Source organism: Siphateles boraxobius, unplaced genomic scaffold, assembly GCF_051911475.1.
Source record: "Siphateles boraxobius isolate OS27281-9 unplaced genomic scaffold, OSU_SipBor_1 1, whole genome shotgun sequence".
Taxonomy (NCBI): domain Eukaryota; kingdom Metazoa; phylum Chordata; class Actinopteri; order Cypriniformes; family Leuciscidae; genus Siphateles; species Siphateles boraxobius.
In genome coordinates this window covers 16,940,344-16,968,287 of record NW_027508699.1, presented here as the reverse complement: position 1 = coordinate 16,968,287, position 27,944 = coordinate 16,940,344, and the positions used below count along the sequence as shown (strand labels likewise).

The following is a 27,944-nucleotide window of genomic DNA, read 5'->3' as shown; positions in this document are numbered from 1 at the left end:
AATAATAAAAAAGATCTCGTAGAGCGTGGGCTTACGTTTTAAATATTTAAAGTCTGCTGACGTTGCTTGGTAAACTTTCTTGTAGCGCCCACCGTCCAAGCCTGCGTTTCCCAAAAGCATCGTTAAACCATTGCCAGCAATTGTCTATCTACCATCAACTTTGCTCAAGATGCTTTCGAGAAACCAGCCCGATATCGTCCAGCACGCAAATCTATTAATATTTATAAGCTGAACTTACACCGTAGCCATTTCACAAGCGTCACAAACTAACGTCTGCGTTTCAGCCAATCAGGAAGCGACATTGTGTTGCGTGACGCAAACTGATTAATATATTCACAGCTCAAGCCTTCACCGTAGTAGATTTCGTAAATTAGCTTACGCTCAGCAGACCTTCAGCTCTTCTTTAATTATTTCCTGAGCAGTAGAGAGAGTTTAGTGCATCCGCTCAGCTGGGACAAATCGGCAGTCACTTTTGACTAGCCTAAACTCACGTATTTGTTGCTTTTTTTTAAAAGTTGTGCAAAAGATATTTTCTCGAACAAGGGGAGCCAAGTAAGAAATCGTGAGATTTCTGATCATTTCTTTGGTGCGACGTGAAATAAAAAACAATGACTCAGTTCAACAAGGGCCCTGCATATGGTTTATCAGCTGAAGTGAGAAGTAAGGTAAGGTTTGAATGATTTTACAGTGTACTTTAACGTCAGGTGATTGGTTTTGTAATGTTTCTTTGCATTGCAAATGTTTTTGGGTATGAAAGTGTAACTGTCTCAAACCCAAACTGCCTACCCAGAGTCAGCTTTTCAGGCATCACAGATATGTTCAGAATCAAAAATATCGTATATAATTTAGTATTTGGCGTGCTTAGGATGGTCGAAAGCGCTGTCCCTGTGCGTTTTTAGAGAAAACCTTTGTGTTTCCTTTTCACCTGGTTCCTTTGATTTGTTTGTTATGAGATTTTGGTTTTAGGGTCGTCGTTGCCATTTTTGTTTTACTACTAATTGATTTTTTTGTTTTCTTTGTACAACACAATTCCTCATACTTTTGTACGTAGAAAGAAGAACATTTCCGTGTTTCATGTCGCATAACCCTAACGTTACTTTCAATAAATGAAACTTTTTACGCACACGACGTGATTTGCTTTTCTCGACATGTTTAGATGCTGTTTGTCTTTTGCAAGACGCAATACTTGACATTTTATTGCAATTGATGTTTACCGTGTTTTATTCTGTTAGTAAAGGTTGGTAAAGCTTGCCTGCTGTAACCTGATGTGTTGGTGGGTCATCGGGGTCTTTTGTTGAGTTCTGGGTGGAGCTCCAGTTTGAGAGAAAGAAAAAACGAGGCTGCCGCACGCTCTCTGCAGATAACCTAAAAAAAACAAATAAAACCAATAAATGATGACATTATTAGTCCAAATACGCGACGATGTGTGTATAATAAAGGTTTAGTGAGATTAACGATGTCATTTCTTCTGGTTTGTGTAAAAACGTGTAATGGAAACTTTGGCCGAGGTGATGCGCGTGCAGGCAGCATCTGATTTTAAATCGGAGTTTTCTTTCGTTTTTAAAGGACTTGATATTTGAACGCGTTGTGTGGCTTAATTTTAACGTACTTTTGTAGTTAAAATATTTATAGTCGCTCCTTTGGAAAAATTTTTATTTGTTAAGCAATCTTTTTAAATTAAACCTTGATTGAGTTTTCCTTTTTTTTGTGGAGGGTGTTCAGGAAAAGGTGAAAGCTTAACAAAATCACACTGGCTTTTCTGCAAAATTGCCAAGCGACTGTTTTTTTTATTTAATTTCTTAACGTTTCTTGTTTTTTCTACACACAAATATACCATAAAATGTTATTTGATTTATTTCATTAAAGGTCTGAAAACTAGACCTAAACGTATAGTTCAGTAGCTAAACCATTGTTCCTAACTATTGTTTTTATTATGTCCCATATGCTTATTTTTCTTGCATGCAAGATTACTTAGTCCTGCACTAATGACGGTCCATCTGGTGCACCTGAGATTAACTTTCTTGCTCAAGGGATCAAATCGACATTCACACACCTGGAATTAGAACCTGCAGACGTTTTGTTAGCGCTAAGACCTTTAACCATAGGCTACAATCTTTTTTGTTGTCTTAATTGCTTATCACATTTTAAAATTACCCACAAAGAAGACGCACCCCCGTAGTGTCTGTGGTTGGTCATTTTAGTGCTTTTCAACAGCATTCCCATCACACACCATTTATCTCATGTGTGTGCGTGTGTTTAGTCAGAATGAGTGGGAGGATGGGCAAACAATGTAAACCACAGTGGGGTGATGCTTTCTTGAATCCTGTGCTATCTGCAGAGGTGTGAGGCCACTTGCCCCCAGCTGACTTTAATTAGCACTTTGTTGGGATGCCATGTAAATATCTGGAGAGAACTTACTGTAGGAAACTCCATTACTGATAGGAAATCTTTTGACTATGTTCAGACTGCCAGCAAAAGTCTAATTTGTTGCATATCCAAATGGGTTTTTGAAAGTCTGGGCCGAAAAAAAAAAATCTGATTAAAACCACATTTTTACAGATGCGTCCTAGTCTGGATCCTCGGGCCGCTCAAATAGGATTTCAAATGGTCTTTTGCTTCTCTCTTTGTGTAACACAATGATAACGTCAAAACTGGTAACAGAACCACCGCACCACTCGCTGCACAGCGAAGCTGGCTGTGACTACAGCACGCAAAGTCACAATATTTACCAGTATTTTTAAAAATAGCCTATGTTTAAAAAAAAAAAAGTATTTTAAGGCCCCAATATACTTCAAGCGGAATTGGAGAACAATTCCTTTTTTCTTCCATTTAGTCCATCGAGGTCAGACGGTCAGACATCCGTTAGTAAAAACATGAACACACTGGAGAGCCGCTTTATAGTAGAAAATTAAGTTGTAATTCTGAAAATATTGAAAGAGACGCTGACACTTATGTAAAGCTGCTTGCAATACATTGTTCAAAGTAGTAGGCTATATAAACGTGACATGGTTTGACTGGATTGCTGAATTGCAGAGCTTGTGCAAATGTCCTCAACGCTATATCAGATGCTGTCTAACTGTGCGTTCACACCGGACGCGAATAGCGCGTCAAATTCGCGTCTACCGCGTCTAGTTCTACGCTTGACCACTTTGTGTTAATTTGGACGTCAAGAGTGAAACTTACGCGCGTAAAAACAAAAGTTTGAAGCGAAATTTACGGGCGTCAGAGGCGAAAGTTTCAAACCCCGTTGGCGGCGATCTTTTTACAAGATGTCTGTTGTTGATGGGTCATTTAATTGGGAGAGTCACCACTCTGTATTTGCTCTGGAGAGCAGAACAGCGGCGTAGGGATCATCATCGCCGTATTTGGGTCCACCAGACCCTTCGGAGGCGAATCCAGTTTGGCGAGTTTCACCATTTGCTCCAGGAGCTGCGCATGGACAACGGCCACTTTCAGTGGTACTTCCGCCTGTCCCGCGGCCAGTTCAATGACCTGCTGTCCCGCATCGGAGCGAGGATCACTCTCGCCCTCACCCACGCGCTATTCGCGCCATTCGCTTGAACTTGACGCACGAATGAGGCGAATTCGCGTCTACTGCGCCGCGCTCTGCGCCTCATTCGTGCCGCAGGAATTTTTACGCGCGTAACGCGTCTTAGCATTGACTTAGGTCCTAACATTGAAATCACTCGTGCTAGACGCTCTATTCGCGTCCGGTGTGAACGTACCATTAAGGTCCCAATATACTTCAAGCGAAATCGAAGAATGAACTGATGTGATGTAATTTCGAACAAAATCCGGTCAAAGAAAAGAATTTCGTTTGGGGTCTGTGGCGATTACGTAATATATAGGTGTTCCCGAAGGCTCCGCCTTCTTTCATGTGGAAATTATTTTCCGCTTAATTTCACCTGTTCAAGCCGTCAAGGTCAGACATCCGCACGTGAAAACACGAACACGCTGAAGAGCTGCTTTCTAGTAGAAAATAAGACACTGACACTGTTTTTCATGTTTAATATGGTAAAGCTGCTTGATTATAAGCAATCTATTGTATAAAGTGACCCGTAAATAAACATGTATTTTAGAGTGCCGAATTGCAGAGTCCATGCAAATATATTTATGAAATATAATATTTTCGATTTGAATATATTTTGAAAAATAATTTATTCCTGTGATGCAAAGCTGAATTTTCAGCATCATTACTCCAGTCTTCAGTGTCACATGATCCTTCAGAAATCATTCTGATATGCTGATTTGCTGCTCAAGTAACATTTATTATTATCAATGTTAAACAGTTGTGCTGCTCAATAATGATTCTTTGAATAGACCGTTCACAAGAACAGCATTTATTTGAAATGGAATTTTTTTTAAAATAAAAGTCTATATTGTCTCATTAAATAAATTTAATGTGTCTTTGCTTATTAAAACGTACTAATTTCTTTGAAAAAAAATTACTGACCCTAAACTTTTGACTGGTATTGTAGAAATTGCCCTAGGCCATATGGTCAATTATAGAGTTAAGAGTCATTATACAAAATGTGTTGCTCATTATGTAAATGTGCTGTATGACTGTTCTCTTTCGAGGCCTTGTGCACCAGGTCTTTAATGTGGACTAGTAGTCATATAAACCAATTGTTATGCGAACACTTCTTGTAGTTTGTATATACACCACAGACCTTGCTGCCACATTTAGTCTGCTAGACATTTCCTGAGCAACAGAGTCAATAATTGATCAGCAGAAACAGCTGTGCTGTTCACCAAGTTCTCTCACAGCATTCAATCTTTGTCCAACCTCTTCCCTCCAGCAAATCTATAACCGCATTGTAGGCAGGATCCTTTCCCTCTGTGTAGCTCTGGCTGGATTCCTCAAGTACTTCCTGCAAGTGTTTCTTTATGCTCAGTTTTTGCCCCCCCCCCCCAACCCCACACATGTTTGGGTTTTGTCCATGAGGCCAGCTGAACTCCCAACATGTTGTTCTCACAGGGCCAAATACAGATGTTCTCCCAGTTTTCTCGATCTTCAGGAAGTTCACTTTCAGCTCTGGGTCGAGGGTCTCTGTCTGGAAACATGTATCAATGCTCTCCTACATGTTTGTTCTCCCTTTTCCTTAAATGCTCTAGTATACACTAGGAACACAAGCTCTATTGTGTGGAAAATGGCAAGTGGACAGCTGGATGTGAAGACTCTACTGATGGTTGCAGAGCGGTGTAAAACCCCCTGAGATGATAAAGGAGTCTGATGTGGGATATGAGAAGGATTCAGAGGGAGATCTTGTTGCTCTCATCAGCCTTTAGCTCCTGCGTGTGCTATTTGAACCTTTTTTTGGGCCTATGCTGGCTCTTTTTTGGGACTTTTTCAAGTTGGGTAGAAAGATAAGTTGTTGTTATTTTGGCGAATGCTCTATGCAAGGCCTGAATGTTTTCTTACTGTTGCTTTAGTAGGAATTTCTCTCTTTCATTGTAACGGTGCTGGTGCTTTAATCCTCTGACATCTCTTTGAGTATTATGAGTTTTACTAGGGATGGACCAGTATTAAACATCTGTGCCAACACCAATAATTTCTTTCATGTTTTAACAACATTTTATCTAAATAAATGAAAAACAATATGCTATAAACACAAATCCGGGCATTTAAATATTCACCTGGTGTATTTAAGCATCACAGTTATAATGTACAGTGCAATGCAAGATAAATAGCCTATACATTTTGAGATTTTTCTGAAGATTACATTTAAAAGTGATATTAAATAATAGTGTTTTAAAACTTCAAGTGAATGTGCAGGTAAAGCAAAAGAAATCTAAATGTAAAAATAGGGGAAATTATTAGTGATCGACCGATATTGATTTTTTTAATTACCGATATCGATTATTTGCATGTTTATGTGCCCGATAACCGATATGCAGAACCGATATTTATTTACTGTTATACTTCTGTTTTTGACACAATTATTACAACACAAATGAACTTTACAAACCATTTCATTTATAACGATCACTCCCTCCTTGCATACAAAAAAAACCCTTTATATCATACACAACTAAATAGAGGGGTCTGAGTCCAAAAAAAAGTGCACTGTTACTAAGTGTCTTTGTTTAAAAAATAAAAGCTTTGAGGTAAAAAATAAAGCACAAAAATTATTGCATAGTTATTTTAGTAGTGTGTAACTTAATACTCCCAGTTAAGCAGAACTAGGTAGGCCATACTTCACTTTGATTTTTCCTCCTTTCAGTCATCTTAAAAAACAAAACAAAAGTGTTGAAAGTTAGCAGTCTTTCATGTTAAATTAAATCTTCAAATTACACTAAAACATTTATATTATTACATTACATAATTTATATCTAAATTATACATATCATTTATAAGCATCAGCAGCACCAATGTTAACAATAGGCAAAATAAATGTTAAAAGTCTTATGTTTTCATATGGAGAAAATTATTGACAGGGGAGTCATATCACCTTTGCAGAAATGTAATTCATTTTAAACAGTTTTGGTTTATGTGCCGTTTAATAGGTTTAAACTAAGAGTGAGGAATAATTCACTGGGTAATATTAATTCACTGAAGAATATAGCTGGAATATAACATTGTCAGGAAAGTAACAAACAAAACAACATTGCATTTTCCAACTAATATGTTATTAATAATATTTTTGTCGGTCTAGATCATGAAATGCTTTCTGATGTTTTTCTATGCATTTACACAGAACTATAACTTAGGCTGGTCAACCGCGATCGCGCATGCAGATAATAAATAATTAATTTCCACAAAGCAGTAGGCTATATTTAGATGTGTATTAGCGAAATAATTGCTTTATGATACTATAATCTAGGGTGTTTAAACAAGATAATCTTGTCAAAAGTTTCATTCAGTGGCCGTGCTTGAGCATTCTTGATCATCAACCCAGTGAGTGCTCAGCAATATGAACAAACTTTTTTTTCGAGACTAATGGTGAGCAAATACAACAGATAGAGAATTCAATTCAGCCCTTTTATTTTCAACATCCACTCATTCATGTCTGTTTTATTTAATTCATGTGAAGTTACGTCTTAATTGGGGCAGGACATGACGGATTACGCTACGTGACTCCATGAGTTCATCTCAATTTTTTAGAACCAAGCTGCATAAATAAACTATATCAGGCATTTATGTCTCAAATCTCATTTCTGCATGTCTGTTATGTTAAATAAAGTTGAATAATTAAAGCAAAGCAAGTAGAACATACTTTACCTGTGCACAGAGTTGTTGTTGACTGATCTCCTCAGACGCGGGCTGCAATGGCGGGCAAGATGGCGCCGTTAATCGGCGAATCCGATATTCCAAAACCGATTCCCGATTATGGGAAAATGCTTAAATATCGGGGAAAATATCGGTAAACCGATACATTGGTCGATCACTAGAAATTATCGTGAATGATTATTCAATATTGACTAAAATGAAAGACTCTAATATCGGTCTATGTGTCTTGGCCTGGGCATCTCTAATTTTTATGAGTAACTTGATTTGCGATTTTTACACAATCATAAATTGCTTTAAATGCAACAATCAGAAGTTATAATTAAACTGAATAGCAAATAATTCACACGGATGATATTTGGAAATCGTAGTATTGTGGATTGAAAAAACATGAACAGGATGTCTGTCTCTCAAGGGTAAATGGGTGTTGTGAATTGAGTTTAGGTTTTTCATCTTTATCTTGCTCTGATGAGGGTTTTTTCTTTTTCAGTGTGCTGTTTGTTTTAGTGTTGAAGGATGTCCACATTGTTAAGTGTGACAAACACCTCAGGCATTATGTGATAAGTGATGATTATCTCATTTTCTTTTGTTAAGGAGACTTGACAATAACACTTTAATAATGGGGTATATATGGTCTCAATTCAAGTTCTGCTTGTCATTCGTTCAGCCCAACCAGGAGACACTCGGTGTGATGCCTGCTGTACTCATGGTGACGCATGGAAGACCCATTTCCTGTTGAACTAATGCTGCTGACACGCGGCTGAAGAAAAAGACCACAACTGGTTATAGAGCACAATAGTTGTGTTCCCAAAGTGAAAATCCCTTTCATTTTTATTTTTAGAGATAACGATTTTGAGTGAGAATGTATTAATCTTCTAGGTTAGACCTGCAATGAGCTTTAGGTTTTATGTATGTTAGGGTGATTTTTCAGTACTTAAAATCGCTGAAATCCCAGTCAAGAACTACATTGGAAATCTAAAATATTGATTTATTATTTGATTATTTATCAGTTATTTCATTATCATTTATTCATTTAAAACAATGACTAAGTTAGAGTTATGATAATATCTAGGGATGCGCATCACCATATATCGGCCACCATATTTGTATCGGCCAATATATGATCATTTTTAATGATATAGTTATCGACCCCATAAGAAAATTTGGCTGATATATTAAAGCTCATAAATAATGGATTATTTCCTTCAGCTGAGATGCTTCAGGTACCATGAAGGGTTTTGAGTTGCTTGAAATATGATTGGAATCATATTAAAGGAAAATAAAATTAAGTGCAGCTCAAGTCTCCATAAAATTATAATAACACTACTGTAAAAGAATGTTGTGAGAACGTCTTTACGGGAAGAGCACATCCACAACGGAGTTAAACCTTTGACTATAAGGCTTGTGCATTGACAGCCTTTTGTTTTGTGCAATTACAAGTTGTAATTTTGTGTGTGTGTGTGCATACAGTATATCAAATGAATCTCATAGGATGAGTTAAATTTTAAAACTTAGACTGGTTCAAACTGTATATGTTGGATTCATGCAGAAGTGTTTGATATTGCTTTTAATTGTGAGACAGACATTTGTTTTTGTAATAATCAGGCTTGCAAAAGTCATCTAAATCCACATATTTATATTTATCAGCCAATATATCCCCCGCCCTTTAATGTTCTCATTCCCCTAAAGAAGTTTGAGCTGTGGTTCATCTTGTAGTTTGGTTAGGGTCATGGCTTTGAATTGTTTATTGAAGAATTGTTTGAATTGTGGGGAAAATGAATGGGCGAAATATTTCTTGAACCAAAGGGGCGGTCAATGTTATGCTCCAATTGTCCTCTCATAATGAAGGACGGCTTAAAGAAACATAAAAAAAAAGACACTTTCAAAAGGAATAAAGCTTTGTCTATGAATGTTAAGGCCATAAATTGTTATACAAGGTAAAAGTAAAGTTTCTCAATTGCTATATATTTCTTAAAGGAGACAAAATAATTGTCCCTAGCAGACATGTTTTAGCTTGTCACCTCTTTGTAACCTCACACATTTCATTCAGCTGGAGTTAAGAACCAAACTGCAGTTGTTTGGTTGATGGACCAGACTAGTTGAAGGCAGTTAAATAACCTTAAAGGTGCAATGTGTGAAAATTGAGTATCTATTAACAGAAATGCAATATGACATCCATAACTATGTGTTCAGTGGTGTATAAAGAACTTACTTAATAAACCGTAATGTTTTTATTACCTTAGAATGAGGCATTTATATCTACATAGGCGCGGGAATCCCCTTCTATGAAGGTCGACATATTGTGACGTCATGTTTCTACCGTAGCCGACAGCGAACAAACAGAGTTACAGAGCGCGTTTCGTCACTACCTTGATAGAGAAGCCGCAGAAAGCTAGAAGCTAGCCATAAACACCGTGAGTAGTGACTTTTCCCTTGTCAGTGGTGTAAATATGTAGTTGGATTGTTTCATGTAACTTTATTCTTCTCCCTCGCTGTGTTATGGCTTTGCTATGCGGGGATAAATGAGCTGGTTACGTTCGTGAGACAGCTGATTAGTACTCTTGTCATTGACCGTACAACAGTTACAGGAATCACCAACCCGTCGATCTTGGAAGCATTTAAAGTCGATCGAGTTTCCAAAATCAGAGAAAAAAAGCCTATTGTGTGTAGTAAATGGTGTCTAGGGGATGCGGAGGCGCACGCGCTGTTACAATCACGTTATTTTTGCCGCACGCACCTTTGGACTCATGCGGACGCGTCCAGTATAAACGAGGCTTAACGCTTTAACCAGCTCAGCCACAGTAACAGCTCATATTAGCCATCTAAACTTGTACTACCCTGTTAGAAAAAATATATAGTTGCATAGTTTCATGTGGTTCTTCTCCCTCGCTGTATTATGGGTTTGCTATGTGGGGAGAAATGTGCTGGTTACGTTCGTGAGACAATCAGCTGATTACTATTGTTATATTATATATTAAGACCCTTGATCCTCACCTGACTATGGCTTTGTAAACTTTATCCATGATGTGGTTTTAATGGACTGTGGTACAGAAACTTGGTTTACTCTGGCTATTCTCTGCTGTCTCAGACGACGATATGTTTGTCCAGTTTCAGGCACCGTAGCTTCTTCGAAAGGGAGGGGTGAACGGTGGGCTGAGCCCTTAGTGTAAACTCGCAACCGAACCGCTAGATGTCGCTAAAAGTCACACACTGCACCTTTAAAGTGACATTGAACGGAAGGACTAAATGACTTGATTTAATTGTTACAAAACTTGTGCATAATTTAACCTGTTAAGTTACTTCCATTTTTTTAAAAATCATTCTGATTGATCAGTCCAAACGTAGTGTTAACATGAACTCTAAATAAAGTGAACGGGTTGATGTGACCAGCTTCAAATCGGATTTAATCTTTTGACATACACAAAAGTCACATACTAATCATACTCCTTTTTTGTTCTAAAAAGCAGTATATTTATTTAAATATTTGTATATTTTGGGTTGTAATTAGGAGAAGGCGAGCACACAAGGCTTTGTGCCATGATGCTTATATTAATCAAGCAGTAAAAATGTTAATTCCCGCGCCCAAAACGAGGCGTCTTCAGATGAGAGTCCGGATTGGGTTTTTACACGGAGCATTGTATTCCAATTACAATCTATGTAAACGCACCTACTGACAGTTAACAAGCTAATCTATTTTAAAGTCTATAGAGGCTTTTTTTGTAGGCACGATAAGTCCTTTCAATACTTTTCTGTTTGCTGAATGGCAGTAATGGGGCCTGACAGGCGTCTGGAGCTGCTCCTGAAGCCAGAGTTCACAGATGGGGCAACGCTCTGTAATTTCCTGTCTATCTTACTGCACTTGGCTCCAGTCCCGCACAAACTACCCAGGGATGAAGACGAGAGTGTTCTCCAAAACTAACCTCAAAACATGATGGCACCTGCACTCTCAAAAACACTTGTTTTGGAAGTTCATGAATTGAAACTGTGCAAAAGTTTCCATGTGAGTTTCATGCACGTGTTCTCAGTTCCAGTTATTTAGGTTCTCCAGGGAAACGGTCTGTTGCGCTACCTAACCTTACCTTACCATACTTTATTGTTACCATATCAGTTGGAATGAAAGTCTTTTTGTTTGGCAGGCCTTGGATTACATATGGAGAAACTGTTTAAGGAATGAAGAGTTTTCAGTATCTTTCTCTCTGGTCCCTGTAGATCGCTCAGAAGTATGACCTGCAGAAGGAGGAGGAGCTGAAGTACTGGATTGAGGATGTAACGGGCATGCCAATCGGAGAAAATTTCCAGATGGGATTGAAGGATGGTGTCATACTGTGCGAGTGAGTCTATGAGCATGATGGAAACCATCATGTGCATTTCAGTTTGATTAGGAGCTCAATGGCTTTACTTGTTTGCTTGGTTCTTAATAATGACTCTCAGCCCCAATTGTAACCTTTTGTCTTATTGCATCCCTACAACAGTCCAAATTATGAAGTGATTATAATATTCAGGCTTGAGACCCCCCCCCCCCCCCCCCACAAAAAAATCTTAGCTCAAGTACAGTGGAGATTTTTTTTAAGGCTGCAAGGGAAGCTCGGCTTCCCCTATAATGTCAAAAAATAATGGTCAAATATGTACTGTGTTAACATTTTATTGACTAAAAATGCATTAGAACACGTTCATCTTGAAGACGAGTTCGTTCAGGATAAGCTACATATAGCAGATCGGCTGACTCGATTTCCTTCTCATACATTCCCGGAGCGTCACAGTGCATGCATTTCCCGTTGACTTCAATGGCGGTGCTTTAAACAGTTTTTTTAGTGCTTCGAAACTAGACAGTCATTGGATAAATGCTGCGGGGCTGGACTCCAGGCTTCTGCGTGATGGTTGGAGGGTCTGTCCAAAGACTGCATCTCCTTTTTTTTTTTTACATTTTATTTATAGCAGTTTTTTATACAAACACAAAACATATCCAAGTCTCACAAAATGTTTACAAAAAGAATGTTATACATAAATTAAAAAAAAAAAAAAAACACCCCCATCCCCCGCCCCCACCCGCACCAGACAGAGAGAAGGAAATTACACTTTAAATCACTTAATCAAACTTTAAAATAATAATAATAATAATACTTTGACAATGGAGTGAAGAAATAAAAGAGATAAGTCATCCATATTACATATATGCCCAAACATATTTCAACTCTTGGAAAGATACTTAAGGAAGGGGCCCCAGACTCTATCAAATTTTTTAGAAGCATCAGCTTTAGAAAAACAAATCCTTTCGAGCTTGAGGGCAGCAACCATTTCAGCCAGCCATTTATGAAAGCTGGGTGGTACAATGGACTTCCAGTCCATCAAGATCACCCTTTTGGCCACCACCATACCAAACATAAGAGACAGTTGTTGAGAATGTGTCAATGCTAATAAAGGGTCAGAACACCCAAACAAAGCCAACTCAAAGTCTGGACTGATTTCTTCTCCAAAAACGTTTGAGTACCACAAAAAAATATTATTCCAAAACCCAGAAATCTCGGGGCAAAACCAAAAAGTATGAGCATGTGTCCCATCAGAGCTCTGGCATCTGTCACATAATGGGGAAACTGAAGGGTAAATTTTATTAAGTTTAGATTTGGTATAGTGTAATCTATGCAACACTTTAAAATGAATAAGTTACAATCTTGCATTAATAGAGCAGTTATGAATTTGCCTCAGTCCTTCTTCCCAAATCTCATTTGAGATATTAATTCCCACGTCATATTCCCATGCTACTTTGATGTGTTCTGAAGAGACTGGAGAATGAGATGCAAACAAGGAAACAAACCGTGTCACCAACTGTTTGGCATTAGGGGGTTGACCCAAAAGACAATACATATTATGATCCTGAGGCAACTCCTGAAACTCATTAAAAGAATGTTTAATGAAATGGCGCACCTGTAGATATCGGAAAAATTGTGATTGGGAAAGATCAAATGTTTTATACAAGTGCTCGAAAGTGGCAAATTTTCCATCTATATAGAAGTCCTTATAGTCATAGTCAGTCCTTTAGTTCTCCACATTGATAATACCCTATCTGACTGGCCAGGCAAAAAATCATGATTATCACAAATGGACTGGAGCACTGAAGGGACGTATAATATTCAAAACATTCTTCAATTGATTTAAAATTCTAATGGAATTGAGCACAACAGAATTTTTACATTGTAACTTCTTTAAAGATATAGGATTCGAAAAAAGAATAGCGGCAAGAGAGCTACCAGCAACTGACCAAGCCTCCATGTACAGCCTCTTGGGTTGGGTGTCCATCAAGTTCCCGCCAGCTTGATCACTACTCCGCCAGAACATCATAGCCCTGGCATTAGCAGCCCAATAATAATAACGGAAAACAGGTAGCGCTAGACCACCCAACTCTTTCGCAAATGGGCCTTAGAAATTCTAAGCGACTTATAACCCCAAATAAATGGAAAAATGATAGAATCTAATTGTTTAAAAAAAGAATGTGGCAAATATATAGGCAGGTTCTGAGAAAGATAAACAAAGCGAGGCAGAGAGACCATTTTAATAGCATTGACCCGACCAATTAAAGAGAACTTGAGCACCCTCCATTTGTCAATATATATATATATTTAACTTATTCATGGCTTCTATAAAATTTAGACTGAAAATTTGTTTACATTTTTTAGGAATAGTTAACTCTAAGTAAGTGAAATGGTCCTCTGTTATTCTAAAAGGTAATAACCTCTGAAACTGAGCATCCAACCCTTCACCCAAGGGCATGAATACACTCTTCTCCCAATTAACAGAATAACCAGAAAAGGAGCCAAACACCTCAAGTGATTCCATTAAAAATGGCAAAGCAGAAGAGGGATCACTCAAATATAGAAGCAAGTCGTCTGCATATAAGGACAGTTTAACCTCAGAATGACCACATGATATACCCCTGATCTCAGAATGATTACGAAGATGGATGGCCAGGGGTTCTAAAGCTAGATCAAATAACAATGGGCTTAGACAACAGCCCTGACGTGTACCACGTTGTAGAGGAAAAAAAGCAGACCTATCCGAATTAGTAAGTATTGCAGATTTAGGGGAAAGATAAAGCATTTTTAATGATTCGTTTGTAATTCTCACCAAAGCCAAACCGATCCAGCACAGAAAACGTATAGCTCCATTCTATTCGATCGAAGGCCTTTTCAGCATCTATAGAAAGAACAGCTGCCTTAGATGTCTTACCCTGATTACTGTACAAAATATTTAGCAGGCGACGCAAATTAAAAAATGAAAATCTTCCTGGGATAAAGCCAGTTTGTTCTGGGTGAATTAACGAGGCCACATGCTTATTCAGGCGAGTGGCCAGAATCTATGCAATTATTTTTTGATCGCAATTGAGAAGACTTATTGGCCTGTAACTAGAAGGCTCCGTAACATCTGTCTTTTTTCTTAAAAAGGCATATATGGGCCTCATAAAAAGAGTCAGTAAATATTTCCTTCTCAATCGAATGATTTATCATTCTAAGTAACAAAAGAGCAATTGCATTTGCACTGGCCTTATAGAATTCCACACAAACCCATCAGGGCCTGCGGCTTTCCCATTGGAAAAAGAATTAATTGCTTCCAAAATTTCCCGAAGAGTAAACGGTTCCTCTAATTCCTCTCTGGCACATTCATTAAGTTTTGGAAAATCCACCGCATCAAGAAATTGGCGCCCTGTAGTGTTCAGCTCAGAACAGCTGGAAGAGTAAAGTTGCTTATAAAATTTAACAAAACGATTATTAATTTCTTTAGGATGTGTTACTAAAGTACCATTCTGCGATTTTATTTGATGAATGGCCCTACTAGCCTGCACACCTCTTAGTTCCCTGGTAAGAAGCTTACCTGCTTTATCTCCCAATTCAAACTGTTTCTGTTTAAGTTTAATTAACAAATTAGAGACATGATCGCTCAAAATAGTTATATTCATATTTCAACTTAAGAATAGCGTTAAGGTCACTCTGAGCTTTAGATGAACAAAATGTTTGTTCTAACGATGGAAGTGTGGATTCTATCTCAGCCAGGCGCTTGCGCTTCTCCCTCCTCAATGAGGATTCATATGCAATAATATGACCTCTTAACACTACTTTACATGTTTCCCACAAACAAGAGTCTGAAACATCCCCCTTGTCGTTGATCTCCCAAAATTGGTGTAAACACTCAGACATGAAAGACTGAAACTTTTTATCCACTAATAATTGAGGAAACGCCAACAATACTGCATCTTTGGTAGTGAAATTTTCAGACCCATAGAAATAGGGCTATGATCAGAAATCAAAATATTATGATAATTGGACTGAGTCACCCCCTGAATGAGTTTAGAGTCAATAATAAAGTAATCAATTCGTGTATCGAATTTATGAACATGGGAAAAAAACAATAATCACGAGCAGTCGGGTTAAGTAATCTCCATATATCCACAAGATTCATGGATTTTATCAAATTATTTAAAACACCAACAGATTGAATAGGATGAGGAACTTGTGAAGACTAACTGTTATTGGATCCTCATCTTGATCGTCAAAGTCTCCAGCAATTATCAAATTAGTCGAGTTAGTATCTGGAATAAGCCCAAATAATTTCCTGAAAAAAGCAGGGTCATCTATATTTGGTCCATAAACATTAACACATGTAATCGGGAAATTATTAATGGATCCGGATACAATAATATATCTTCCCGCAGGGTCAGACACCACAGAGTGCATTCGGAAAGGAATAGATTTCCTAAAAAGTATAGCCACCCCTCTGGCTTTAGAGGAAAAAGTGGCTTGATAAACTTGTGAGATCCAACTTGCCCTAAGCCGCATCTGTTCGCTGGGTCTAATATGGGTTTCCTGAAGAAAAATAATGTCAGCCGACAATGACTTTAAATGTGCAAACACCCTTCCCCTTTTAATCGGGTGTCCCATTCCTCTTACATTCCAACTGACAAATGTGATATTCATTTCGGCATCGCTATTGCTATTAGTAATAGTGCTATTCATACAACATAATTAAAAGAAATAAACACAAAAATAGTAATAATCGTAGCAAGAACATTGTCTGGTGCAAAAAAAAAAAAGGAACTTACGAACTCCCCACAGCTGCTCCAAGAACCGAAGCAGCAAGTATTCCCCATCCTCGCGGAGACAACAAGAGTGCAAAGTAAGTCAGAAATGGCTTACCTTAGCCCAAAAAGAGCAGAAATAACGAAAAAACACAAGGAGTAACACACACACACAAAAAAAACCCTGCTTTCCACCGCGCAAACAACCATTCATCTCTGAATAATGTTATGTACCACGATGAAAATAACAAAATATTCCACCCCCAAAAAATTGTCCACTTCTGTTAGTCGAGCACCATACAGAGGTCAAGATGAGTAAAGTCACGCATAGAGGGTACGCCGAGTCCTTCGACAAGTTATCCACAAACTTCTTGGCCTCCTCCGGAGATTCAAAAGAGCGCTCCCGACCGTTATGATGCAGTGTCAGTTTCGCTGGAAAACGCAGGGACCATTTCAATCCAGCCTCCCGTAGAGCTTTCGTGACTGAACTGAAGGCACGTCGCCGAGCGGTCACCTCCGGAGTATAGTCAGGGAAGATGTGAATCCGCTTTCCTTTATATTCCAGAGGAAACTTTTCACAGGCTTATGAAAGTTATCTCGGCCGAAGAGCTCAGTAATCAAGTCCGAAATGAACACCGAAGGGCGCCCCCGCTCCTCTCCCTCGCTTATTCCCACAAATTTGAGGTTCAGCCTGCGAGAGCATCCTTCCAAGTCATTCAGTTTAGTCCAGAGAGATTTATTTTCCGCACGCAAATCTTCACACACCTTTTCGACCGCACCGAGGCGTAAATCCGTTTTGTTCAGGGCACCTTCTATCTCTACCATTTTCTGTTTAACGCTGGCCTGTTCTGACTGCAAGTTAACCAGTGTGGCGTCCAGCGCATCCAAGCGAACACTTAGAGCTGTCATCTTGTCCTCTATCAGTTTTTTTTAAATCATCTCCTTGGGCACCGATTGCAGCAAGTATCGCGTTCACATTTCCCTGTGCGATAGAATCACTTGGATTGGTGTCCTCCTTAATAGCTGCAACGGTTTTGGAAGATTTCTTCAACGCCATTTTGCGGACATAGAATGAGTCAGTGAATAACGAAAATCGCGCTCCCCGCACTTAAATTTCACGAGATACCTAAAACAACTGACGACTGGTAACTCTCAAAAGAACATAATCGCCTGTAAAGTGAATTGATGGTACTGAATTTACAAAAACATTCAAAATATGGTGTCAGCGGGGAAGAGCTCTGTAAAAGGCGACTACTCCATGAACTGCGCGCATGCGCCCCCCGCATCTCCTTTTGATTGACAGCGATTTTGTACTATAAAAAGTCGCTGAGGCTGAAGCTATTCGAGCTCTGTACTAGGCTTGGGCGGTATCCAAATTTTGATACCGTCAAACCTCCTCCCTATTTTACCGGGGTATACGGTATTACCGTGACTAATTAAAAATTATGACATAAGGCTCAGACAGCGTCACCAAACTGTTGGCTTTTGCCTACACTGTTCAGAAACTGAATACCAGGTCGGGCAAAAAAATAAATAAATAAATATAAAAAAATCAAGGCCAACCCGTGCACGTTGTGTCTGATCCCGGCTGACGGCATTAAATGTAATATGAGCCTGAAGCTATTCGAGCTCTGTACTAGGCTTGGGCGGTATCCACATTTTGATACCGTCAAACCTCCTCCCTATTTTACCGGGGTATACGGTATTACCGTGACTAATTAAAAATTATGACATAAGGCTCAGACAGCGTCACCAAACTGTTGGCTTCTGCCTACACCGTTCAGAAACTGAATACCAGGTCGGGCCAAAAAATAAATAAATAAATATAAAAAAATCAAGGCCAACCCGTGCACGTTGTGTCTGATCCCGGCTGACGGCATTAAATGTAATATGAGCCGGAGCCCTATTTAGACTCGACTATTTTTAATACGTGGGCCGTTATAATATGGTGGCGCCAAATAATTTTTTAACTCAGGTGCTGAGGGGGTGGTAGATATAAATACTATTTATAAATGAGCAAAAATGGGACAATTAATAATATTTAATTATTTTAATTATGACAATTGTATTCATTTTATTAATTAATTTAAATTAAATTAAATTAACAAGCAACAAGCAAGAAGTGCATTTGTAAATCCGGTGACATGCGTCCATTGACTTTTTATTAATACAACTTTTCAATCAGTGCTAAAAAGATTAAGTTGACCATCGCCATCACCTAGTGAACGCGCATATATAGAGAGAAATGCAAATCATGGATTACATAATCAGAAGGCATAGGCCTTTTTCTTTTCGTTTTGAATTGTTTCGTTTAAAGAAATTGACGATTGATATCTCCGTAGTGAACGCGCCTATAGAGAGAAATGCACATCATGGATTAATCAGAGAGTATGCTGCCTATATTTCTTTTCCTTTTGAATTGTTTCGTTTAAAGAAATTGACGAATCACCATCTCCATAGTGAACGATAGAGAGAAATGCACATCATGGATTACATAATCAGAGAGTAGGCTAGCCTATTTCTTTTCGTTTGGAATAGTTTCGTTTAATTTGATGATCGCCATTTCCGTATGAACGCGCATAGAGAGAAATGCACTTCATGGATTAAATAATCAGCGAGTGGCCTATTTCTTTTCGTTTTGAATTGTTTCGTTTAATGAAATTTCAAGCTTTATTTAGATATAGGCCTATCTGTCATGTCTGTGAGACATACAACGAGTTTTGGTTAATTTATGATTAGATTTCAATGCAAGTGACCGCGGCGCGCCAGCGACCGATCATGTCATGATTATGTTGTCTGCTATATTTGATTCTTATTTATTATTGGTTGATAAAAAAAATATTAAAATTAAGATACAATTTATACAAAACGAAATTCACTTTAAAGAAAGGCCTTTTATAAAATGAAACTTAATTAAGTGGTCAATAACTGACTCCCGATGCATCCCATCTTACTCGTGCTGTTCAGTTTTCATTATCAACGTAAAAAAATAACATAATAATATTTTAACAAAAATATACTAATGCGCTTATTTAATGAACTCGGGGCAAAATGCATCCTCGCAGCAGGGAGTGGGTGGTTGTTTCGGAGATGCGACATTAGGTTAGAGATGTTTCCATCTCTCGCGGTCACCTTTTTTATTGCAACATTTACAAATTGCCTTGTCAGTATTTACCGCCTCTCCCTTCTCTCTCTCTTTCTCCTCCACACTGTCATTTGATGACAACTACTGCTACATAAGCATTTTTAGGCATTGAATATATATATAAGTGCCGGTAATAACGGTATTGAAACTGATACTGTTGGCTTTTTTAAGACCCCGCGGTATACGATATTACCGAAATACCGCCCAACCCTACTCTGTACCATCACGGATTTTGGAAGTGTAGTCGTAAGACAAACTGCTGCAACCTATTTCTTGGTATTTGGTTGGTGAAATTGCTAGGCAAGTTTCATCATACATTTTCCACAATTATACACCACATTCCTTGTTCAGTTTAACCTAATTCCCACATTTCCTTTTAGATTGTGTTTATTCATTCATGTGTACAGTGTGTATATATATATATATATATATATATATATAAATGAATGAACAATTTTTATGATGTAGGCCGAAAATGAGCTTCCCCTCTTTGAAAGACCAGCAGCTGCCACTGAGTTCAAACCATGTGCAAAGCTCAAACCATGTGTTGTTCATATTATAACCATCTAGTCTGGCATCCACACCTTCTTTTGTTTGGTGTTGCCCTAAAAAAACCTTTGAAAATGTTCCTTATTTTGATGAAGAAACGTTCTGTCTAATATTATCTTGGTATACACTACCATTACGTTTAAAAAAAAAAAGAAGTCTCTTTTGAAGATTGAAAATGGATTGAAAATGCATTTTTAAACGGTAATATTGTGGAATATTATTACAATTTAAAATGTTTTTTTCTATTTTAATATATTTTAAAATGTAATTTATTCCTGTGATTATCAAAGCTGAATTTTCAGCATCATTACTCCAGTCTTCAGTGTCACATGATCCTTCAGAAATCTTTCTGATATGCTGATTTGAAAGAAAGACAGCGTTGTTACAAGTGTGATCAGTTTGTATGTTTGAGAGTTTTAAAGGTGCAGTGTGTGACTTTTAGCGACATCTAGCGGTTTGGTTGCGAGTTTACACTAAGGGCTCAGCCCACTGTTCACCCCTCCCTTTCGAAGAAGCTACGGTGGCTAAAATAGGACAAACATCGTCGTCTGAGATGGCAGAGAATAGCCAGAGTAAACCAAGTTTCTGTACCACAGTCCATTATAAACCACATCATGGATAAAGTTTACAAAGCCATAGTCAGGTGAGGATCAAGGGTCTTAGTATGTAATATAATAATAGTAATTAGTTGATTGTCTCACGAACGTAACCAGCACATTTCTCCCCACATAGCAAACCCATAATACAGCGAGGGAGAAGAACCACATGAAACTATTGAACTATATATTTTTTCTAACAGGGTAGTACAAGTTTAGATGGCTAATATGAGCTGTTACTGTGGCTGAGCTGGTTAAAGCGTTAAGCCTTGTTTATACTGGACGTGTCCGCATAAGCCCAAAGGTGCGTGCGGCAAAAATAACGTGATTGTAACAGCGCGCGCCTCGCATCCCCTAGACACCATTTACTACACACAATAGGCTTTTTTCTCTGATTTTGGAAACTCGATCGACTTAAAATGCTTCCAAGATCGGCGGGTTGGTGATTCCTGTAACTGTTTTACGGTTAATGACAAGAGTACTAATCAGCTGTCTCACGAACGTAACCAGCACATTTATCCCCACATAGCAAAGCCATAACACAGCGAGGGAGAAGAATTAAGTTACATGAAACAATCCAACTACATATTTACACCACTGACAAGGGAAAAGTCACTACACACGGTGTTTATGGCTAGCTTCTAGCTTTCTGCGGCTTCTCTATCAAGGTAGTGACGAAACGCGCTCTGTAACTCTGTTTGTTCGCTGTCGGCTACGGTAGAAACATGACGTCACAATATGTCGACCTTCATAGAAGGGGATTCCCGCGCCTATGTAGATATAAATGCCTTCATTCTAAGGTAATAAAAACATTACGGTTTATTAAGTTCTTTATACACCACTGAACACATAGTTATGGTTTTCATATTGCATTTCTGTTAATAGATACTCAAAATGTTTACACATTGCACCTTTAAGTAAAAATTTATATATGTACACCTTACTTGTGAAAACGGTACCAAAGTGAATAAAAACATTTCTTATCAGTGTTGAAAACAGTATTAATATATTTTATTAATATTAATTATTAATATTGAATAATATATCTGCATTAATATTTGTTAACTTTTTCAGGATTTTTTTCCAGATTCTTAGATGAATAGAAAGTTCAAAAGATCAGCTTTTGTTCGAAATGTAAATCATTTATAACATCATAAATATTTTTACTGTTTGATCAATGTAATGTGTCCTTGCTGAAAAAATATAAGTTGCTGACCTTACAGTAGTTTTTAAACATCAGACCATGTAAGTTGAGTGTTTTACATATGTAATATTTGTCTTCCTCATAGGCTTATTAATAAACTTCAGCCAGGATCCATTAAGAAAACCAACCACTCAAAACTTAACTGGCACAAGGTGAGGGGAAAACTGTTTATGTATAGCATTCTTTCAGTGTTATTATATGGATTTTTCTTCTCGTTTCAAGTCGGTTTTATTTTTAATGTAAAAATATGATAGCAAAGTCACTTTTCTCATTCTTTTCACTGAAGCTTGAGAACCTGGGCAACTTCATCAAAGCCATTCTTGCTTATGGCCTGAAGCCTAATGACATTTTTGAGGCCAATGATCTGTTTGAAAATGGGAATTTGACTCAAGTTCAGACCACACTTCTTGCGTTGGCCAACATGGTGAGTTCTGTGCAAAAAATCTTGTACATCTTTCTCTCTGACAAAAGTTTCGATTTGGAGTTGTTGGAACAATGCCACTTTCATTTTTTTTTTTTTCAAAGGCAAAAACTAAAGGTATGGACACAAAAGTCGACATTGGTGTAAAGTATGCGGACAAGCAGTCTCCCAAATTTGATGATGAGAAACTGAAGGCTGGTCAATGTGTGATTGGACTGCAGGTGTGACTTCAAAGTCAAAGGGGGGGGGGGGGGGGGGGAGGGGGGTCATTGGAGCGCATATATATATGCTTTGTATATTTATATACATCCTTTATTTTCTTAATGGCTAGATGGGGACAAATAAATGCGCTAGTCAGGCTGGAATGACCGCATATGGCACCAGGAGACATCTGTATGACCCAAAGACTCAAGCAGACAAGCCTTTTGACCAAACCACAATCAGCCTGCAGATGGGAACTAATAAAGGAGCAAGCCAAGTGAGTGTGAATCCCTAAAGGGATAGTTTACCCAAGAAATGGAAAGTTCTATCATTTACTCATCTTTGAATCAGAAATGAATGTATTTGCAACAAAACCTGAGAGGTTTCTGTGCCTCCATTGATATAACCAAAACCTCATTGGTTATGTGTCACACACACACACACACACACAAACACACACACACACACACACACACACACATACATTTCAGCTTCTGTGTTTACCATTGTGTCAATCACTGTTTAGATGCAAATAAAAGCCTAAATTAAGCCTGTATCACAAAGTGATCTTATCTCTTTACAAAACTTGGATTAAACTAAATTCCTACTGATTCGTATAGATTTGTTTTCATATGCCTTTATTACATTTTTGGATCTTTTTAAGTTTTAGTTATCTGGACTTTCAATGAAGGGACAGAAAGTTAAAACAGTAAATGATGACAGAATTTTTGTTTTTGGGTGAACTATCCCTTTTTTAAGTGTGGCCACATACCTTTGTACATCAATTCTACGGGCATATACTGTCATCTCAATAGGAATCTACACAATCCGTAATTTCACACGAGGAACTTGTGAGGGGAAACATTTCCCATGTGTATTTCACGTCAGATTTAAGTTTATTTGAACATTTAGCACACACATTTGCCACATTTACCAATATGAAGTTGCTTGTTTTGGATTCATTGCATCGCTAATCTATTGACATTGGATCTACTTGCTGACGTTATGCTAATGGGATCAGGCCTTAAGACATGGGTGTCCAATCCTGCTTCTACAGGTCCTTCTCAAAAAATTTGCATATTGTGATAAAGTTCATTATTTTCCATAATGTAATGATAAAAATTAAACTTTCATATATTTTAGATTCATTGCACACCTACTGAAATATTTCAGGTCTTTTATTGTTTTAATACTGATGATTTTGGCATACAGCTCATGAAAACCCAAAATTCCTATCTCAAAAAATTAGCATATTTCATCCGACCAATAAAAGAAGTGTTTTTAATACAAAAAAAAAGTCAACCTTCAAATAATTATGTTCAGTTATGCACTCAATACTTGGTCGGGAATCCTTTTGCAGAAATGACTGCTTCAATGCGGCGTGGCATGGAGGCAATCAGCCTGTGGCACTGCTGAGGTGTTATGGAGGCCCAGGATGCTTCGATAGCGGCCTTAAGCTCAACCAGAGTGTTGGGTCTTGCGTCTCTCAACTTTCTCTTCACAATATCCCACAGATTCTCTATGGGGTTCAGGTCAGGAGAGTTGGCAGGCCAATTGAGCACAGTAATACCATGGTCAGTAAACCATTTACCAGTGGTTTTGGCACTGTGAGCAGGTGCCAGGTCGTGCTGAAAAATGAAATCATCTCCATAAAGCTTTTCAGCAGATGGAAGCATGAAGTGCTCCAAAATCTCCTGATAGCTAGCTGCATTGACCCTGCCCTTGATAAAACACAGTGGACCAACACCAGCAGCTGACATGGCACCGCAGACCATCTCTGACTGTGGGTACTTGACACTGGACTTCAGGCATTTTGGCATTTCCTTCTCCCCAGTCTTCCTCCAGACTCTGGCACCTTGATTTCCGAATGACATGCAAAATTTGCTTTCATCCGAAAAAAGTACTTTGGACCACTGAGCAACAGTCCAGTGCTGCTTCTCTGTAGCCCAGGTCAGGCGCTTCTGCCGCTGTTTCTGGTTCAAAAGTGGCTTGACCTGGGGAATGCGGCACCTGTAGCCCATTTCCTGCACACGCCTGTGCACGGTGGCTCTGGATGTTTCTACTCCAGACTCAGTCCACTGCTTCCGCAGGTCCCCCAAGGTCTGGAATCGGTCCTTCTCCACAATCTTCCTCAGGGTCCGGTCACCTCTTCTCGTTGTGCAGCGTTTTTTGCCACACTTTTTCCTTCCCACAGACTTCCCACTGAGGTGCCTTGATACAGCACTCTGGGAACAGCCTATTTGTTCAGAAATTTCTTTCTGTGTCTTACCCTCTTGCTTGAGGGTGTCAATGATGGCCTTCTGGACAGCAGTCAGGTCGGCAGTCTTACCCATGATTGCGGTTTTGAGTAATGAAACAGGCTGGGAGTTTTTAAAAGCCTCAGGAATCTTTTGCAGGTGTTTAGAGTTAATTAGTTGATTCAGATGATTAGGTTAATAGCTCGTTTAGAGACCCTTTTCATGATATGCTAATTTTTTGAGATAGGAATTTTGGGTTTTCATGAGCTGTATGCCAAAATCATCAGTATTAAAACAATAAAAGACCTGAAATATTTCAGTTGGTGTGAAATGAATCTAAAATATATGAAAGTTTAATTTTTATCATTACATTATGGAAAATAATGAACTTTATCACAATATGCTAATTTTTTGAGAAGGACCTGTATATGGCCAAATTCCTGCAGAGTTCAGTTCCAACCTGCCCCAAACATACTAGGTTGCATCTCAATCAGCTCCCTAACTTCCAAGGTCGTATATCATGTTAACGAATTGGGCACTGTTAAGGATAGTAAAGATCGCTGGCTCACTACACATTGACACAGATGATACTACTACCGGCGACATGACAACATCCTCCTTGTACAACGTCACTAATGGTATTTATGAGCAACACCAGAACTGATATCTTTCTGACATTGAGTGCGTTTACATGCACGTTCTTAACCCGATTATGCTTAAGCTGACAAGGTTTGAAAACTGATCATCACAGCTAGATTTTTGCCCCTTGCGCTGATTTCGCCCAGCATGTAAACGCATTAACCTGATCCAGCGCATTCTTGACCCCAAAAAATTATAAAAGTGCTCTAATCTCGTGCAGTAGAAGTAGCGGTACTGTCAAAATGCCGCATCTGTAACGTTAACTGTGAGAGGATAATGTATGAGCCGTAAGTTTCCCACTGACGTTGCAATACTCTTCTTCTGTTTCTAATGCTTTATTTAACATCACAACTGATATAACAAAATGAAATACTCTTGAGTCCGATATGCAAATTATTACATTTTGACGTCACTACCAGGAAATAACCTGATTTATTAAAAAAGTCTTGTAAACGCGGTTTACTACCGTTGTCAGGTTATTGGTTTGCATGTAAACCTAGATACAAGGTTATTTCGATAAGCTGATTTTTGTGAGTTATCCGTTAAGGGAGCACTGATGCTCCCTGGTTTTCACTGTGTGTTGTGGGACTTTTTAGGGAGCGAATATGTCAGTGCATTGGAAGGATTTTGTGATCGAGACAGCCCTTAAAATGGCCGACCTCCTGATTACTAAACTGATTGAGATCATGAAGACTCGATTAGTTGGTTCAGGTGTGTTTAATTGGGTTGGAACTAAACCCTGCAGCACTGTGGCCCTCCAGGAGCAGGATTGGACACCCCTGCCTTAAAGTCGGCATGAAACGGAAGTTTAATCATCTTTTCTTCCGTATTGTGATGTATATCCAAGTGAAACTGCTTATTGAACAAGAAAAAATGTACGGTGGGACTTGATTTTGTCCATCAGGAATTGATTGTTTGGATGGTTGTGGTCTGCAATTGTTCAATCTCTAGCGAGTGACAGGTTGTCCTGCTCTCGTGCCGAAAAACTCGTCATCAGAGAAGAGATGTCGCTGCAAGAGGGAGGGGAAGTTATTTTGATTCAAGATTACAAGGGCACTTGAATTAGTCAAACTGTGTATGGATAAATCCTTTATAATAAATCCTGCAATATTCCATAAAAAAAATAAAAAGATTTGTCGATTTAAACATCCTAGGAGTTTAGGTGCCCAAGTCAAACTTTAAGTTTTGACTTTATTCACCCTTTCTTCTCTTTCAGGCTGGCATGTCGGCGCCCGGCACCAGGAGGGATATTTACGATCAGAAAGTGGCTGTCCAGCCTCTAGACAACTCCACTATATCACTGCAAATGGGCACCAACAAGGTGGCCTCTCAGAAGGGCATGAGTGTGTACGGGCTGGGCAGGCAGGTGTACGATCCCAAATACTGCTCCTCCCCCACTGAGCCCACCATCCACAGCAATGGCAGCCAGGGCACAGGCACCAACGGCTCCGAGATCAGCGACAGCGACTACCAGGCTGAATACCAAGGGGAGTATCAGGATGAGTACCAGGCAGACTACCACAGAGAATACAGAGCCCCCTATGACCATGGGATTGACTATTAAACTGCAGGCGCACAGCACAGATGAATATTTTTGGATCTTTGCATCAACAGGGCGAGTTTTTTGTTTTTCTCGCTGGCCTTTTTTATATGACAAGAAACGGATGTTTAAAGGAGTGTTTCTATATCATCATTCCTCTATTGATTTATACAGTATTTTATTAGGTAGATAGACAATAGACTATAGTTTTAAAAGTTTGGTCCTCTTAAAAGTTGAGATGTGTTAGAGAAATGAGAGTATTCGCCAAATGTCCTTCATGACATATTAACCACAATCTGTATCCCTAGATTTAAACTCATTTTGAGCATCAGGCTCCGATGTGTATGATTTGGTTTAGTAATGGAATTTCTAGCATTTATTTTATGCAGATTTCATCTAGTTCCCAAACTGACTGCAGTACAAAAAAAAAGAAATCTAGAAAGATTCAACAATTCCCAGGCCAATTAAGCATTGTTGCTTTTTTTTAGAGTTTTTGTTTTTAAGTGTATTTTTTTACTTCCTGTGTTTAATTAATTTGACCAAACAAGACTTGCTAAATTGTGCCATAGTCCCTTTTATATGTTAGGACCAACTCATATCTCCTTTCACCCTTCCCCTCTTCCCAATCATCTTGTATTTATTGCCAGTAATACTCAATAGAGACTGCAGTCCTGTTGAATGGCTCTTTTGTTTTGTATTTTAAATGAATAAAGTTTTTAATTTTCTGTTGTCATTCTGTCAAACTTTTTTGGGTTTCTCAATAGAAAAAAAAATCCGATGAAAACCGGTCATTCTATGATCCGCTCCACCATGATGGAATCTTATCTTTGCTGAACCATTCCGGAAATGATGCGCCCTTGCGTTTGGACAAGCGGGAATGAGCGAGTCTGAATGCTGCCTTGTGTCAGAGGGGAAAGGGAAACTGAGAGCTGTAGAGTGAAAAACACATCCAGCAGTCTGTCTGATCTCAGAGCAGTAGTGATGCTTGGAGGACAAGGACAGGCCGGTATAAAGGGTTCGTGAGAAAAGCACCAAACCCCCACCTCTTCCCGCAAACACCCTGACGGGGAATAATCCCTGCTTTGTGTGCCTGTGGAATTTGGCTCTGATAATGCAGCAC

General features: G+C 38.7%; 1 protein-coding gene across 1 annotated transcript; it reads left to right on the top strand.

Annotated features, from left to right (window-relative positions):
• Positions 1-310: 310 nt before the first annotated feature.
• Positions 311-27,549, top strand: cnn3b (calponin 3, acidic b). Its single transcript, XM_077225464.1, has 7 exons — positions 311-665; positions 11,438-11,559; positions 21,872-21,938; positions 22,073-22,210; positions 22,312-22,428; positions 22,539-22,685; positions 26,501-27,549. The coding sequence occupies exons 1-7, from the start codon at positions 609-611 to the stop codon at positions 26,846-26,848; spliced, it is 996 nt and encodes a 331-aa protein (XP_077081579.1). The 5' UTR covers positions 311-608; the 3' UTR covers positions 26,849-27,549.
• The last annotated feature ends 395 nt before the right edge of the window (positions 27,550-27,944 follow it).

Bases quoted from the DNA above. Each gene is read 5' to 3' on its own strand.
- cnn3b (XM_077225464.1), top strand. From the start codon at position 609: ATGACTCAGTTCAACAAGGGCCCTGCATATGGTTTATCAGCTGAAGTG. The intron at 666-11,437 runs GTAAGGTTTGAA...TGGTCCCTGTAG, and splicing joins CAGCTGAAGTGAGAAGTAAG to ATCGCTCAGAAGTATGACCT. The intron at 22,211-22,311 runs GTGAGTTCTGTG...TTTTTTTCAAAG, and splicing joins TTCTTGCGTTGGCCAACATG to GCAAAAACTAAAGGTATGGA.